Below are 19354 nucleotides of genomic sequence, written 5' to 3' on the forward strand. Positions count from 1 at the left end.
CATCCCTATGATACTCACACGAGAATAACAAGCTACATGCTACAAAAGCATATAAGTGGAAAATAAAATATACTTATCCTATTTTAAATACATGGGAATGATTACAACTATGTGTAGGACCAAAAAAAGGTCCTGCGACGTGGATCATTATAACATAAAGCAACAAAAAAAATTGACAACAATATAAATTTGACTAGAGGATGCTTATTAGGTATTTTTAACTGTTAAGTAATGCGCGCATAAAATATAATGAAGAATGCAAACAAAAGCATGAGTAAGTAATGTGTCTGCTAAGTCACAGAAATGTATACGCATTTTTAGAATTTACGTGTTGGTATTGTGTTTTTTTGTTTCTAAATTAAAAACGTGGATATTCAACATTACTTCACAGTGTATACTGTGTGCTTTAGTTCTACTAAAAGATGCACAGTGCCTTTTCTCACGCAGTCCGTCTTAAATTTTAACAAGAATTCTTCGTGGAGAGTCCTTTTGTTTTCTAATCAAAGTCTGATAACGCCGTCAGCTGGGAAACAACGGAACCTTATCCAACGCCCCAGCAATAAAACCTATCTGCATAACAAAGTTCTCGAAAAACTATTTCTAAAAATGGCATGCACCGAAGCTGCAGTTTGCACATTATGCTTAAAATAACATTATGAGGGAAAGTGCTGGATTTTTGATAAAATAATTTAAAGCATAGTTGAAAGTAGTAGTTTAGTAAAAGGTGTCTTTTTCCCTTGGAAACGACGAGAATAGAACGTTTTAATTCAAGTACTAACCAAACATACAAAACTGAATATTTCTAAAAGGCTTTATATGTTTTATTAAAACAAGAAAGAAAGTCACAAAGATTAAAAGAATTGTTTAGTTTTAAATTGGCGATTGTGCAGAGTCTTTACAGTAACTATACTTTGTGAGAATGGTATTGTCACCGGACTTTCCATTTTTTTCATTTTCTATCAACAAGTTTTGTATGCTTAAACAGTTTGTTCAAATATTATTAATAATCCTTCTGTTGCTTTTCTCCCTCCAAAAAAAAGAGGCCCATGAATTTGTTTATAATAGAAGCAGCTGGTTTAGTACAGTTTTGTATTATTTTAAAGTACGAAATAAATAGTTGTGAACAAGGTTTACTTTTGGTCAATAACTTCGAAGTAAAGCAAAACAAAGTCATTTATTTCGAAGAAGATTGATAGTTTTTGGGAAATACGTGTGGGTGAGCTAAAGGTGGTAATCGCGTAGCTTAAAGTTAGCTTTCGTTTTGGTATTCAACCGTTTTTGTCAAATAGCTTAACAAAAAATCGAAAGTTAAATTTTTCATACGTGATTACCCCAAGATCAAAGTAATTTTCCACGAACGCCTATAATAAACCGGCGAATATAACTCTGGCGTTAACAACGAACGAACATCGGTTCTTTATAAGGCGACATTGGAATTCGTAATACAATAACAATTAAAACTTTAGGAAGAAGAAGAAGGATGGGTTTTTCAAAAGAACTGCAGGTGTCTACAAAGCTCATTTAGAACCGCCGATATGTGATATAAGAGAAAAACTTGATCTGAAGCTTAACATCGTAGGCGGAGTTCAGCCCTTCTCCGCGATACAAGAAAGTAAAACTGGACACTGGCACCACTCCCCCACTGAAAGTGTGCGAGATATTAATCAACGCGGCATACATCTTATAATGAGCTGGGAAAAGGATACGCAAGGTCACAAAACAGTAGCTGACGCATTATTTTTTACGGTACTTAAAACAAAGGAGTTAAAACGAACCTTTTCAGGCGACCCATCCGTTGGATTTTCATATTATGTTCTCTTTGTAAGCTTGTCAAAAAGGCTCGCTGGAAACAGAATTGTTCACAATAGAGAGATGGGACATGGGGGTTGTAGCTATTTCGACCAGGTTGATAGTGTTGTTAAAATTAGGACATCGAATCTATTTGATGCTGGAAATGGATTAAAACCTGCGTATATTGAAAGTAAAGGCTTAGAGCCCAACTCCGTAAACGCAATGTCATAGCAAAATGCCTTAGGAGTAAAATTGAACCTTAAATTTTCTATTTCCATACTTATAACTCCTTAATTCAGCATTCCGTGCTGTTGTCAAAAATCTATTCTAGCATTTCGACAATCACCCCAAGAGCTTAATAATTCTCACTTTATATACTACTCCCAACTGCAATTTACTATGATTTTTGTAACTATTATTGCGATCACACTCATTGCTTATGCTGATAATTGTACAAATTAATTTTTTAGTTTTTAAACGTGCGACGAAAACAACAATGCATAAATTTTGTGAATGTACGGGTGAAAGACATAAGAAGTCTTCACTTAATCAGACTTACCACGAACAACCAATCGCACTGGTTGACTTGTTAAAGCATCCTGCGTTGTGAAATCACTTGCTGTCACCTGACATTCCCAAAGGCCGTCATCAAAATCCAATGTGGCCGAACGAATCCATAACGAACAATCGCCGCCAATCTGCATAGGTGGCGGATGAAGATCCAAATGTAAACTACCACCGGACGGTGTTGAAGGACGGGCAGCCCACTCGTACTTCTTAGCATAAATGCCAACAGGCTGCAAGTAAAAAATAAAGGGAAAATATAAAACATAAATGTATCGAGTGAAGCATGGCATGAAAAATATGATGGGCAAAAGAGTAATTGGAATAAAGGTATAAATGAGTGAAGCATATATACAGGAAGGGCACATCATAAACTTAACGTTGTTGGTTTGTGTGGGTCTTGCCGAAATGAATAATATAAAAGCGTTTCTAAGGCTTGTAGCCTCCTAGCATGTGCAGTAGTGTCTTATCCAAACAAAGGAATCCTAAGTATAATAAATGGTTTTGAATGAGAAATTCGATAATTCAATAACGTAACTTAGATTTATGCTCTAGCTTTGCATTGTTTATAGGAAAAGTGGAAAAAGGCAAGCTGTGGTGAATGGAAAAAATTTTTCTGCCTCCTGCACATAAGCCCCAGATCTGTAGAGGTTGAAATTGCGCTTAACATCTTCCTCTGGCAACAACGTTGTTCTTTATTTGTAAAGCATTTGCATGTTTATGTTAAAAAGTTTGTATCACATTGTGCTTAGAGAAGTAGACACGGTTGTCTTTCTTTTCTGGCAGCAACAACAACAATGTGCTGATCAAATTGATTGATACACTTGCTTTCATCTGTTTGTTCATGGTTTCGTAAGACTTGATTACTTTGTTTATATTTCTGCTGCTACCGCTACTTAGCTTTGCTTATATTTTTGTATTGCATAATTTATTAGATTGCAATCGATGTTACTCCTGCTGCAACTGTTGTTGTCGTAAACTTTTGTTGTTACTATGATTGTGTTAACTCTTTGTACATTTTATAGTTTGCTTGCTAATTGAAAATTAAATTACAATTAGACTGTGAGCTGTGAGCAAAGTTCAAATTGGTATATTTAACTAACGTTGTTTTTAACGTTACTTTGGTCTTTGTTATTGCTTTTTGCACTTCTTTCATGTATTCAAAAGATAAGAGCGAATAAGACTTGCTTTAATGTAAAATCAAAGCTATCGACACTCGAAGACGATAGCCATGAAACATATGCAAAGGACCAAAAAAGAGACGGACGAAAGGCCAGACTGAAGCGAGCACAAACCAGCAGGCAATTTCAAATATGTTTTAGTATACGCATACATCCAAATACAAGTTAGAATCAAGCAAACAATAAAATTTAATGCATGAATGAGTAACTGAATGAGTGATTTGGTGACTGACATTTTCTGTCTTAAAACTAATTGCGCTTAATTTACATTCACTGAATTGCTTGTCCAAAGTCTTGAATGAGCCTGTGCACGTCTGCCTACATCTCCAGTAATTATTATAAACAAAGCAAAAGCAATTATATTAATAACAGACCAACAAGTTATAGTAACAACAACAGAAACAACAATACAAAAACCTTTAAACTGTGCTTAGAGAATTTTCTATTTGTTTTGTCTTTTTATTTCTCATGTTTGTTTGAAATCGGATTCTGCAATCATCAAGCAGAAGGTAAGGAGAATATAATGAACAAACAGTCTTATAGAAAGACCTAAGAAAGACCTTACGTTTAAACGAAGTTAAGCAACGAGCCGTCTAGAAAGTACATAAAGTACACATAAAGTAAATTATTTTCACTTCACTGAAACAATTGATTTAATTTCTTTCATTATACATTTCATTTTAGATTTCGTCAGCATATATCATAATTTTGACATGTCTATCACAAAGTGTCGGTGGTAGGTGCCGTTCCGTTCATGCACTGGCATATGAAATACTAAAACTTCGTAAAAAAGATACATATAGGTCCTATCTATCTACAGGAAGACATCGTAGAATTTCAAAGAAGGAATAATCAAATATAACGTAGAAAATTCATTAAATTCTCGGGACGACATACCAGGCAAAAGCCGCTTAACGTCTATAATAAATACAATTAAATACAATGACGACGGTTGAAGTCACACAAACATATGGCGATGACGTTACTTTTCTGCAATGAGCGAAGTTCTACTTTACCATAGGAATTGAAAAAGGATGTTAAGTATGGAAAGAATATAACATGTTTTAATTAAAATTGAAACACTGTCAAATTATTGTTTTTTGCGGTCTTTAAAACGCGTGGTTGCCACCAGCGTTTACTTCGTTATATCGAACTGCGGCTGAAACTTATCGAGTACTTATATTAGTCATTCGAAACCACCTTCAACTGAAAAAGCCATGAACTCATGAACACTGAAAAGGTTTAGCTGATAAAGCTGACCTCGTTCGACAATATTATTAGGTTTTTAACTCAGATCCCATTCTGTAGAAAAACTTTAAGTGTATTTATTTAAACGGATAACGTTATCCCCATTGCATATTTTTTAAATTATTTTGTTATTAACGACAATGCGTGGCGTATATAGAGGATGAATGTTGTTTTGCTTAAAAATAAGTAGGAAAAGCCCGATTGCTATTGTTGCTGGAAAATCCCGTTATGAACTTAATTTGTAAAAGCTTCTCCGTCATTTAATAATAATCGTGCTTGTGTAACATTGTTTTCTGTATCCTAATTCTCTCTGATTTTTTCAACTTATAATTGTGTTGCAACTGCTATCAAATATAATCTTGCGCTGCGCTGCCCATGGGAAACAACGCAAACATTAAAATTTCAATATTTTTTTCAATTTCTTTCAAAAAAAAAAAAAGATTAACATCAAGCAGTTGCAACAATATAAAACAACATCGACAGCCACAAACAACAATAAAAAACTCATAATGTATGCAGGGCGCATTAGTTAGTATTAAGAGCAACAGGCGCTGCGAATATTTAGTTTGAAAAGAGCTTGTTTCTCTTTAAAGCATATCAACTGCCAGCACCAATTACAAATTGTTTTACGCTTGCGTATTTCAAAATAGGAAAAAAAAAATGAGCAAAAAATTAACTAAACAAGTGAAATTGCGGTGAAAAGTGTGTTGCGTAGTAGATAATCGCAGAACCTCACTTATTACAGTTTTCATGCAAAGAAAATTTATTTAAAATAAATCAATACAAGTTTCAAGTCGAGGTATTAAATATAATTATTTCATACTCAAGACTTAAGAATGAACTGAGAAGTAGGCGAAGCTTACTATCTTAATAATCATCTTACTATATTGAAATGTTTGTGTCCCTCTGTTTTGTTCGTTTGTTAAAGTAGTCATACAGTAATCATACTCACTCTTAGGTGCGTCATCGTTTTGAACATCGAAGGTTATGGCACATTTTAAGACCGATGTGGTGTGTAATGCGCTTCAAATAGCTTAAACAATGTTACAAAAATAATTTAAAACAAATGTTTTTCATTTCCATTTCAGTGCTTATATAGTTAATATATAAAAACTTTATACAAACCAATTTTTTATTTTAGATACCATACTCCACTTCGTCACTTCACCATTCCTACTTTGAAGTCATGGTTTTATTGAAAGCTCTGATATTAGAGAATGCTCAAAACGTCAACTAACGTGGGTTAGGTATGGCTTAGTTAAGTTACTCGTCAAATATGATCTCAATTGTTTTCGTCATAAAAAACCACAGAAAAGGCTTGGTCGTCTTTCATGAGAGCTCGTATGTGGTGGTGGGGTCAAAAAAATAGCTCTACCTGATTTTCATACATACTTTCATACAATTAAATATTATGTTAAGCCACTTTTATGACCAAATTTTCATTATGCAATATCACAAAGCTGGTCACCTTTGCCATATAAAAGCTTATTTTACATTAGAATCCATTAGTTTGGCAACTGCCCGCGGGCGATGTGGTCTTACTGTTTTACTTTGCGTAAACAAATTTTCCAATTTCTTTTCTTTATCTTGTTTTTATTGGTTCATATGCGTTTAAAGCTTAATTAACTATAAAAATATAAAAAGGTGTCAGTGACCGTGCGGCAGACGCAGTCCTAAATCCCTCGAAAGGATAACATTGGTCATGTCTCGACTGCAGGAAGCGGGATATAGCCTTTTATGAGCCCTTCACGGAGACAAGGGGTGGGTTTCCTGAATTAAGCGAAATTCTCGGCTTTGTTCGATGGGTGTTGTAACCTAGAGCACCCATCTTTTCCTTCAGCCTGTATAAGGCCAACTTGTAGTGCAGCATATGGTACTTCATCCCCGTCTTCGCTTAAATTTGATTCGTCGACTCATGTGATTGCTCCATCCCTGCCTACACATAAGGTTAGCGTTTCCCCCATCGTTGTGGCAGCCAGTAACAAAAACGTTACAAATAAGCTGGAAGACCCTCCTCATTTTAGCTATGCTGAAATGGCAAGGGTATCTCCTCCTAGTGCTGCCTTTCAGGCTACTCTATCTACATCTCCAAAGAATATTTAAAAAAATTAAAAATTCGCCTCTGCCTTTGGCTGCTCAGATGTGTCCGCTGCTCACCATGCTGGGCATGTCGCAGAAACTGCACGTGCTTGTGTGGTCATCGCCTCTATATTCTCGGCAAGTCCAAATTCTATGTCTACGAATCCTACCGTTCCTAATACGGACGACGTTTGCTTGACGGCAGTACTCTCCATAAAAGCGATATTCTAGTCGAGACATGACACACGTGCATATGACCTCTGAGCATAACATAAAATTTATCTGGTTGCAAAAGTCCCATCCGTCAGCTTGAAGCGTGTAAGCATTTTTAAATTGAATCCATTTCAACCTAGTGCTAGAACCATGGTAATTTTGCTAAAGAAACCATTGCGGACAGTTGGACTCGTAATTAAGAAATTCATTCCTCGCGATAGACCCTGTAATAAGTCGATAGCTCTTCCACTCTTGAAAAGTAAGTGTTTCTCCAGGCAACGTAACTTTCACTTACCAAAATGTTAGGGGCCTTAACTCAAAAATTCGCTCTATTCGCCCAAATACAGTAAGCACGGAGTTTTCCTGTTTGGCCTTCACTGAAACTTGCTTAAAGCCTGATTTACATACGTCGGAACTTTTGACAATTCGCTCTTGGCTTTCAGGATGGATTGATTAAATCACCAATAAACCTTTATACGGAACTTTCCCCTTTCTCCCACGTTCTTCAATGAACTATTTGATCGTAATTTAGTTCAATTCAACCGTACTACTAATTGTAATGGCTAGACTTCGAGATTTTCGCTTTGCCAATTTCGCAGATATAGTTGTAAGTCGATGTCTACCTTTTAGTTTACCTGGGCTTCGATATCAATGCTGATCCAGCAACTTGTATTTCCTTTTGTTACAGGGATGATGATCCGTAACCACACTAACCTTCCAAATCCAACTTTCTGTTGAAATCTCATCTTTCACACATTATGCTCCATTTTTCGGCTGGGAATACTGAAACCCCACTATCACCGTTTTATAATGTATTAAATCTAGCTATTTCTGCATCCGTTGCGATCGAGCAACCTCACCCTCGAAGCAAGTGCCCGCCATAGTTTAACAAGAGAGCTAAATGTTGCAAAAATAGGAAAAATCAACTTTTCAAAAAATTTATTAAAAGTGGGTCTGCTTACGACTATTTCGCCTATTCTGCCGCAGAGCGTAAATTTGATTACCCCGACCACCAATGTTACTGCAGATACTGCTAGTTGAGAAAATCCTCACTGCTTATTAATTCTAAATATTTTTTTAAGTTTGTCAACTCCCAAAGAAAAAAATCTCCGCGGCTATGAATACTCTGATGATATTGAAACCTCAAATCTCTTTGCTAACTATTTCCAAAGAAATTTTTCAGCTGCTAATTCCAGTTTAACTACTAACTATTCGTATCTGATAACTAATTCGATGGCGATTCCTAGCTCTGTCGACCTATTTGGTGTTATTCCAACGATGCTAAACTATCTTCTTCCTTCTCCTTGGAATGGGAAACGCATCAGCTTCAAATTGGCTTAAATAATTTGATTACATGGTGCTTGTTAAATTTTATGAAATTTATTCCAAAAAAATGCAAGAAGCTTCCTTTCTCAAGGAGGACGCCATTAAATACTGAGTATTTCATTGATTCGCACAAGTCGAAAAACGTTGCTTCGTCCATTCGTTTTTATGGACCAAAGAGTACGTTTTGATTTCCACATTGAGCTCTCTTTAAGTAAAGCTACGTCCACGCTTGATCTCATTGAGAGTTGGTCCAAAGACTTGAAGGATCCTTACATTACAAAAAGGCTATACATGTGCTCAGTTGGACCAATATTTGAGTATGCTTCTGTTGTGTGCTCTCCTTTCTGTAGATATTATGTAGATTCAATTGAATCTATTCAAAAGCTATTCTTGCTTTTGCCCTTAGGAATTTGGGTTGGGATCCGCTTGTCTTTTTTTCTTCCTATGAAAATAGGTTGCTTCTGTTATCATTACCGTCACTTGGGAAATGTGGAAATATTCTTGGTATTTATCACGAGATTTGCCTACGTCGTATTCAACTGGCAATCTTAATATCACACTATGACTCGAAAATTAACTGGCATTGTTTACTGTTATCGGTTGCCAAGCTTTTGCCTGTTTGCAATCTTTTAGGGGCTCATTTGCAACTTGGATCTGTACCGATTGTGGGTGTGCCGCTGTGTACATGCTTTTTCTTTTTTTCTTTCTTATTTATTTATACATGGGTTGTTATTTTATTTTGTTTGCGATTTTTGGTCCCTTTCATTATATAGATCTTTATATACTTTATACTAATTTTTAATAATAATTAGTAGACGCTTGATTATAAGAGTCAATTGAATGCGACTCCTAAAATATTTTAGTTGAGTTTCATTGATAAATAGGTAAATAAATGGGAGGTGCGATGCAAAGAATAAACGTGCGTAGTCTAAATTACGAAAGGATAATTTTGAAACTACTATTGTTTACGAATTTATAGAAAAGGATATCGTTCCCTTAGGAACGGTTATATAGAAGGGGTTTAAGAAATTGTCATATTCAATCTGCACATTTTACATCATTTCAGAATGCGGAAATACTACTATTCAGCCATGTTTCGACTTTTCAAAATAAGGCATGCTGTGCTTATTGGCCGAAAATGTGGTCCGATCCCAACTAGTTTTAATAACGTCTTCGGGTCAAAACACGTCACGGCAGAATATTTCATGAAAATATCTTACAAATTCCGTGCTGTAAATTCAACACAAGACTGCGTGGACGGACGTCAGACGGACAAGCAAAAGAAGGAGGATCTTTCTGGGTATTACGTTCATCCCTGGTAAATCCTTGTGCTACAAGTGTTGATGGATATAGAAGAATAATTATTATAAGTTTATTTATTTATTAACACATATGCATTATTGAAACTATTAATACTAATCTCATTATTAGCCGCGAGAATCAAGAGTGTTGCATGTTCTAAATACCTTTGTCTGAAATGAAAGCAACTTGGAGATAGATCTGATAAAGAAGAAGAGATTAAATAGATCTTTACGTACTTCCGTTTGAATCATATCCATAAAGTTGAGAAAATGACGAAAAGGATTTTATGCAGTTGTGGAAGAAATTTACTACGTAATCTGAAGTAAGGAGAATGTGCATTTACTTATTCTTCCCATATAACTTTTGTCAAGTTTGACGTTGTCGTGAAACGGATGATTTCTAGAGTGTTATACCAGAGGCATAGTTAGGATGTTGATCATTCTAGTTTTAATTTGCAGAGCGTTCTAGACGTTTAGGGAACATAAGTTTCTTATTAATATCACAACTACTTATTTTAAGTTGCTAACAACGTCAATATTGATACCACCTGTCTATAGGGTTGAATCTATATTGTAGTAGATACGATAGTCGGAATATCATGGCATGTATTAGTAATCTTCGCTTTGAATTTCGTTTTCGTTTTTGTGTTAATTGCTTTCAAAACAATTGGTATATCGACGAGGAAGTCTTACATGAGGTTAGGTTAAACATATTGAAGATATCTGGGGAGCGAAAATCGATGGAACGATAATTACACCCTCAGAAACACCGGTACGTGCCTCTCATGTCTCATAACATAGCCTAAACCACAGTTTGCAACGATCTGGCAGGTACCATTGAGACCACTGACTTCGATAATTCAAATTGCGGGATCTAAGAAACTCTATCAAAAACCTTGGTTAAGTCGGGGAACAATAACATCGAAAAGTATTTATAATTTCAAGACAGTCGTATTGTGCTCTAAGAGACAAATATACTACACAAATTTCGTATCCACGTTTTTAATCCTAGAGAAGCGCGTTGCAGTCGGTGAGGTTGCTGTTGTATATTATGTGCCTAAGTCTTTGAGTAAATAGTCAAAAAAGAGTTTGGCCCTAAATTATCGGGGTTATGTGAGGTGCGTGTAGTTGACGCAAGAGACACGAGCAACTTTCAAAGGAGCAGCATATTAAGATTCATTACATTATGCTGTACAACGAACGAGAGACCATTTGCTTTTGGCGAACTAGTTGTACTTTACGAAACGCCGCTAGGAGTTCAAAATTATTCACTGGCTATTATTACTTAATTGATCACTGACGATATGTTCACTGAAGTTATCCGCGTTAATAGCGCCCTTGCTGAAATAATCGGATTCAAACCATAAATTGAGTGAAAATGTGCGGAGAAAATGAGAGTCTATTTGAATTACACCTTATTGTCCCATTTATTCGCTTGATGCGTCTCGCGTTGTGGCCTAAATTATATCCCAGGAAATTGACGGAATTGGACGATGTCTTACCATCTGTCGCTAATGCTAATAACATTCCCTGAGAAGATGGTATTTAATTTAGTTATCATTTTCTTCCATAGCAGCAGAATTATAGTTATGAGTAGAATTTGGTAACTCTACGCGCGCGTTGTGATCGTGTTTTCGTTCAAGTCTTAAAAAATTTCCAAAATTTCTTCTTTTTATTGCTATTTTATTAGTTATACCGGCTACATAATTGCGGAAAATTATTTAAAATGAATTTATAACTAATTAATATATAGACACTTTCACATGCAAATGCCATTTTGCTTTTTCCAATTAGCGCTTTGTGCTCTCGTGAGCGATTTACCGGTTTACTGGCTATCAGCCTTATTTCAAACTGCAGTTGCTTTAGTTTGGTAGATATTTAATTTATTTAAAGGTTGCTTTTAAATGCTTTCTAGCCATTGATGTTTAGATCCTTCAAAAAAATTTTTGCCGCGATTGAGAATTGGAAAATAATTTTTTTCTTTGTCTGCAGACCCATTACGTATCTGAAAGTTCATTTTCGTTCGCGACGAAGCTGATAATTGATACGGCTTCCCGCGTTAGCATGCGTTTCGCTCGAAGCCACAATGATAATGAAGGTTCTCCTAGTGAGTTATATGAATTGGTTACTTATGCAACATTGTTGACAATGCTTTCCGTCGTCTTTCTGTGCCCCAATAACAAATGTACATTGAAACATAACAAATTTACTAGTATCACTGTCATTATTTAAAAAAAACAAATAATATTAGTAATAGCTTGGCAACTCGGTGCGTACTGTGGTCGTATTTTTTTATTTTGTGCCTATAAATTTTGTTCTTCTTGTTTTATTTTATTGTTTTAAACAATTTCAAGGGCTAAAAAATTATAAAATTGCGATATATGTTGAAATATCGAGCTTTGATTTACTGCATTTTTGATAGTGCAAATTTTGCAGGCTAAGAGATCATTGCGAATATCTGATAAACTTTTATGTATTTTCTTTCTTCATAACTTCTATTTCGTCTGCTGCCTTGTATTGCTTATTTGCACCAAATCGACCCAAAACAGTTCCCGACTCTGATCATCATAAGTTAGCTTTCGACACCTTGCAGTCATACGAAATATGCAGGTATAACTGGTCGTGCTGCGTAGTCCTGGATCTATTGAAAGCATTACTTTGGTTATGTCCAGAGCATAGGAAACGAGACGCAGGTTTCTATAAACTTTTGATGGAGACAAGAATATTCGTAAAATAAGAAATTATGTGCGAAAATTTGAAAAAATTAAAATGATGGTCGATAAGTGTCCCTACTTAGAGCACTCACTTTCCGTTCCGTGTAAAAGACTTAGCTTGCGGTCTTTCATATCCCTCTTCGCATATATCTATCCATGTTGGCCCACTTCTTCTCTGACTGATATCGACTGTGCTTGGATCTGTCATCATTAAATCTGATGAATACATAGTCCCGACTTCAACATCTTAGAGAGCTAATGTATTTTTCGATGAATTATTTGACCGAAACTTTGTTCAATACAGCTATACTTGTAATTGGTAGACTGCTAAATCTTTGCTTTGCTAATTTCCTGGAAATAGTTGTAAATCGCTGCATCATCCTGCCCTTTCATTACGAGTGAGATGACCACTTGAATAACACTAACATGTTAAACCCCTTTAGATCAAATATACAATACGATTTTAATAAACCCAATATTGGACTGCTTAAATCTTATATCTGACACAAATTATCAGTTCTTACTGCTGGGAATATGGGAACCCTAATGTCTTCGTGTCAAAAGGTATTAAACCTAGTTATTTCTGCACTTGTTAATCGCCACTTTAAGGCACTTGCTTGCCTTGGTTCAATAAAGTAAAAAATAAAGCTTTCAAAAAAGTCGTGAAAAGTGGATCTGCGTACTACTATTTCGTTAACTATTTGGCTAGATACAGATTCAATTACCTTAGCCACTAAAGTTATCATTATTAACTTCATAGTTAGTTAGTTGAGTTTGTTGATACGTTCGCGCAATTTTTTTAACATTTGTGCCGAATATCTCATCCGAAAATACAAGAAACTACCTTGTTGCAAATCTGTTAATCTCAGTTCTATCAGTATTTTCATATTATACCCATTTCAAGCCAGCTGTATATTTAACATGTTAGTTCCATCTGGAAATATCGAAATTATCTTAAATAATTCATTATTGCAACAAGGATCCTTAACAAAGTAATTTATTTCGTAAGGTAGAACATTCAATACTAATTGTATAGCTCTTTCTTTTCAGATCTGAAGGCTGAATTTTTCCTCAGCCGTCTAGAGTAGGTAGGGGTTCTTTACAATTTTGTGAGCATAAAATTGTTCTGTTTAGGATTTACTGAAAGCTGTCTACAGCGTAGTCTGCAGTTGCCTACATTTTTTTCCAACACCTTCTATTTTTTTACAAAAGATTGACAAAAATATATTGGTGTTTTGATTGACTCAATAGTTGCCTTTAGGATTGAATTTATTGCCCCTGGCGTGAAAAATGATTCTATTTATCCTATATTTAACCAATGGATGAGCTGAGCAAGTTGAATCCAGAATAGGTGAAAGTCTGTTGCGTGGACAATATAAGGCGCGTCCATCTTCCTGACGCTACATATATCCATGCAAAATTAATGTGCAATAGGTGTCGTAGCATATCAACACCTTTGCTATTGATTGCTTTCATTAGTTCTTTAAGGACGCTTCTTTTAATTAAAGGGGACTGGCCATTTATTTAAAGGTGGTCTACGATTCTCTTGTTCTTCTTCTTGCCTCTGTTTTGAGAAAATTGAGCATTCCGAACATATATACACGTATTATTAGTATTTATAAAGCAACTGCATCAATTGCTTGGTGTTGTGAAGACAGTATTCTGTTTTTTTATTCTTATCAAGTTTTCATAGAGAAAGAAAAAAAAAGTTTTATCTTCAAAGCAGTTGGAGTTATGATCTCTGGTGGAAAAAAAAAATAAAAACAGTTAAACAAAAAAAAGGTAGTAAAATTATGACAGACATTCACAAATAGTAGAATTAAAAAGTTTGTTTTAAAGAACATAAAGACATTTTTGAAAACAAAGACTAATGAGGTAACATTTTGGGAAAAAGGAAACATTATGTCCGTCAGTTTTTGATGCTGAAGGAATAATTTCGTTACGTAAGTTTTGGCGGTAAGGTTATGAAAACGCGTCCAAAATGTAATAAAAATCGTGACAATTATGGACTTCTTGACGTATTTAATATATCGAATTATTGAGGATACCAAATAATATTAATATATGTAAATTATAAAAACAATCAAGAAAACTGCCCGGGGTTTTCATCCTGAAGTTTAAATTTGAAATCGAACGAAAATTCTTGGTTAAAAGCAAACCTGTTTTGGCCAATAAAAACGCCCGGTTCACCGATTATGCGCATCATCAGGGAAACGTCATCTGAATTGTTTAATTTTATTGATTTTTCTCTCATTACAAATAAATTAAGTTATAAAAAAAAAAAAAAATTAACTTGATTTAATATAAAAAAAATCCCCTCTCTTAAGGTAAAATCATATTATCAATTATAAACTTTTTGGGTTAAAAGCTAAAATAGTCCCCAAGCAGCTTAATTCAAACAAATCTATTGTCGGGGAAGACGTGAGAAAGAATATTGTTGCGAAGAAAATTCGAAAGTCACTATCTGCAATTGACTTTTGTTGTACGTCGTAAACGAATTGAACAATCCCTTGAAAGTCTTCCGCTATTTTGGTCTTAAACCTCCATGGATTCTGTCTGCCTTAAAATTGTATAAGCGAACGATAGAAACGCTTACATAATACGCATTACGGTATAAATCCCGCTAGGTCATTTAAGCATACAGAAACCCTTATGCTACGCAATGCATAAGCATACTCGCTCATGCAAACGCACATACCCAAAGAATCACGCATAGCATTTTATAGTACTGTTAGGTCATAGTAACATACAGAAATCTGAATGCGCATTACTGCATAAACCCCGTTAGGATATATAATCAGGTAGAAACCCTTATGAATATACGATCAGACAAAACAAATAAACGTTAGGGTCACACATAGCAATGCACACCAATACCCGTACGCGCAAAGAGCACAAACACACACACAATCTTACACAAAATGTACAAAGACACGATCGCACATGTAGAAACACACAAAAAAAAAAAGCAAACAAGCATATGCAAACACAGTGGTAGAGGAAGGCACAAGCACTCACATACCTAACGGTGATTGAATCACGCGATTTGGTACCTGGGTGCCTGTTGCGTCGAAATTTGAACAAACATAATAATAACCTAGATGTAAGGGATATCAAGTTATATATAAGCAGGATCATGCAAGTCATAACTAAGGTTGTGACTGCAGCCAACCTAAGCTACCTAAGCATATGTAAACACACAGAACATGTTGGCAACAGGACAAGCGAGCGAGACTCAGGCTATAAAAGAACAGCGCATCGCACAGACTCGTTCATTTTGGTGTCATAGCCGTCTAAGGAGATAAGTGCCCACGGACAAATCGACAAGTTGACTTTTATTAAGAGTTTTTTTTTTTGACTTACGGGTAGGGGATGTGCTCGTTTAGCTTAATCCCCATCCCTGAAGGAGTTTTTAGGACCATTGACTTACGGATAGGGGATGTGCTGGTTTAGCTTAATCGCCATCCCTGAAGAACTGAGAGACGTTTTTTTCATTATTTTCGGACTCACACACCAACCAGGGACGAACCTTCGGGCCAAGGCAGCTATGACATTAGCAACGAACGCGGTTCTTTTCTTTTAGCGCCCCGCGGTATTAAAAGCGAAACGAAAAGGAAGTGAAAGTTCTAACCCCGCAAGTAAAAAGCAAAACGGTAATAGCGCGACAAGTCGGGTCACCTGGCTGGTTCCTTGCCATAGCCCAGTTCTACACAAATTGCTGTACTTCTATCCAGTAAAGAGGAAACAATAAATCTAGGAAACTAAACACCATTCCCCCCGAAGGTCCTGATTATTTTTCTAAATTTTCTTGCAACGAATCCTGGATTGACTGAGTCATACCCCGCCTAGGGAAACTCGTCACAATATTATGGGTAACTAGTCATATCGGTTTAATGGGAAATAAGCAGGCTTATCGAGCGGCGAAATATGCTGCTTCTGCACCTCTAATTTTGAGTGATGTCATGGAAAAGTTAGATCTTCAAAGATGCAATGGAAGAAAAGTTAAAGAGAAAATGACAGAAGGAAATCTACAATATCATCATCAGCACTACTCTTTTATTAACCCTCAATTATATAACTCCACCTTTATATGCATCAAATGTTGAGAAAATCGAAATTCAAACATTTTCGAAAATTCGCTTCGCTCATACAATTGTAATTCATCAATGCATCTTGAAGAAGTCTTCCTCCCCAATCTACAATTCTGGACAAATTCTTACTATAAAGCACATTCTCTGTGACTGCCTTAACTTTGACTGCTTTGGCTAGAAGTATTGCATTTGGAACGATTAGCCCTATGGACATTCTACAATCAACTACAGAACAGAATATCAATAAAATGTATTACTTTATCAAAACTACTAGGCCGAATATCTTTTATAAATTAGAACCGATAGCCTACGTTTCTAGCGCTCGATGTCTTTTTTTTTAGTCTAAGAATTTATTTCATTAGTGTAAAATTATAGTAATAATAATAATAATAATGAATTATCAATTATTGTTGTATTCTTATACAACACACTCTTCAACTTATATAAGAACTTCAACTCACGTAAGAACTTTTCAATTGGAATTAAATTTGATTAAAAAAAATAAATATATATATATATATATTCCTTCTTGAAATTTAATTCGCGTCATCTTTTAAATTTTTTTATATAAAAATGATATAGAGACTAAATAGAGTGGCGTCGCCCAAAGCGGAATCATAATAGGTCAGTTGCCAAAATGAACCCAAACGTCCTTCTTGTCTTTCCCGCTTGAAGTGTTTGCTGCCCGTGACCATTTAAACCTTTCTTCTCTTTTTACCCTATCTACCTTTTTGACTTTGAGTACACATTGAATGTGGAGAGCAGAATTTAGAACCAATCGTTGCCCGACAAGTGAAGCCGGAATAGATGCGTGCACTAGTCGGTATATGTAGGGAAAAAATATAATGTTACATTTGACGTATGTTACAGTAAGCTTGCAAGTGAATCGCTGATATTTTTAATTCACATTGTGACTAAAGGAGGATTGACTGTTAATCAGTGACAAACGTCGTCCTTTTGTGACTGTTATTCTTTGCATCTACTGTGGCCGTTTCTTCTATGTGTTTCAAATTTAATGACATTTTTTTAAATACTTAACATTGACAATCTTTTTAGCACTAACAATCGTCAGAAAGTCTTGCATAAAAATAATTATTATTTCGAAAAAAATTATTAAAAACGGCAACAACAATCATAATAACTTCAATAGAAGTCCGTTTTTTATACTTAAATAGCAGCGACGAGTAAACATGGAAAGGAGGAAAGGAACCAAAAATTCGCCGCTTCCATTGCTATCGTTCAACAATTGCAAAGTTGTAGGCGACGTTTGTGTGTGCATGTACAGTGTTTCTGTCTATCAGTTTAACATTTCAACTTTTTGTCTTTTTTTATTTCTTTTATTTTTTTTATTTATTTATTTCTTTTTTGGTATAGTGATAGAGTGATGTGGGTTTAGCATTTACTTGTCATGTGTAACAGCAGCACAAACAGTAACAAAAACAAATACAGCGGACATACATACGACAACAACAGCCATTACTCAAAAATCCATTTTCATTGTTATCTTTTGAAAGAATGTTGCGTACATCTACATATATTCCTACATAAAAAGTATGCATATAAAAATGAAAAGATAAATAAATATAAACAAAAAAATCGCAGATGATGAGAGACGAAGAAACATATACGGAGAGAGGAGAAGAAAAATATATCTTAAATCACAACGAATATTGGATGAACATTTCATTTGGCGGGCAATGTTAAATTTTTATTAAAATTCATGGTTATTCGATTAGCTTTAAGCTTTCAAGTAAGCATTTTATGACATGAAGGCTTGGGTTTATTTTAAAGAAATAGATGGAGTCTTACAGGAGTCTTACAGATGGAGAAATACAACAATCCAACCTTATTAATGTTTGCAATGCCTACAAAGAATCTTCAGACACCACACAAAGTATATATATTCTTGAACGGCATCAAATTCTAAATAGTTTTGAGAATGTCCGCCTATTTGTCTGTGTAATGTCTGTTGTAAATATTCTCCTGTCATTTGGCAGAAACATTGGAAGTTCTTGTTTGAAGTCGGCCCAAGAACGCGCCTATAATATTACCGAAGGTCACAACACCACGCCTTTTCGACATGAATAAAAAAGTTTTGAACATTTATTCTATAGGCAATGCCGCAGTACCTGCACAAAAATGGACCATCTCTATCCAATATTACAGTTTTATTTTTAATACTTTAGTAACTTCTACAAATCAGCTTCGAAAACCCCATAAAGTGCATAAACTTTTGGCCAGTTTCAAATTTGGAATGCGAGTAAGCATGCCCGTCTGTCCCTCTGCGCAACTGTGTATTATCCGTAGTAAACATTCTCCCAAAAGAAGATATTGGGTAGGAAATTTCGAAAGAATTGGAAAGTTAACTAAGTCTTTCAAAGGACACGCTTACAACACCCATGCGCCTAAGCGACAAAAAACCAGAACGCCTTTTTTTCTGTGGTGTATGCTGGTTACTCATAAACGACAGCAAAAACAGTATAAAAATTCCCGCTGTTATTCTGAAAATAGAAAAAATTAATGCTCCCAGTCAATATTATAAAGTACGGTCACGGCCGAATATAATTTTCTTGCTTCCTTATTTATTTCCTATTCGGTTCATATTGGATAAGAAGAGATTTTTTAATGTATAAGACAAGAGATTTGGCAATAAGACGACCTGTATTCATAAATTGGAAGCGCTTGTGGGCTAGTTCTAAAACCCAAAATCCAATCTATCGCTCGAACTGTAATCAAAGGGTATTTTATTACACATTTCCTAAATAATTGCTTTGCTGTGGCCGGTCTGAAGCTCTAAATAGTTGTTTGTCGTAAGAATATCTGACCAAGCACTAATTCCAAATCTG

The 19354-nt window shown here is 35.3% G+C and overlaps 1 protein-coding gene across 12 annotated transcripts in view; it reads right to left on the minus strand.

Moving 5' to 3' along the window:
- Positions 1 to 19354, minus strand: part of LOC119642096 (irregular chiasm C-roughest protein) — a 380139-nt gene that overhangs the window by 103288 nt on the left and 257497 nt on the right. For all 12 annotated transcript variants that reach the window (XM_038041077.1, XM_038041076.1, XM_038041075.1 and 9 more), the window contains one exon: positions 2351 to 2588. In XM_038041077.1, the coding sequence (XP_037897005.1) occupies positions 2351 to 2588 (238 nt within the window). The remainder of the gene's footprint in view (positions 1 to 2350; positions 2589 to 19354) is intronic.

This window comes from Glossina fuscipes, unplaced genomic scaffold (genome assembly GCF_014805625.2).
Source record: "Glossina fuscipes isolate IAEA_lab_2018 unplaced genomic scaffold, Yale_Gfus_2 213, whole genome shotgun sequence".
Lineage (NCBI taxonomy): Eukaryota > Metazoa > Arthropoda > Insecta > Diptera > Glossinidae > Glossina > Glossina fuscipes.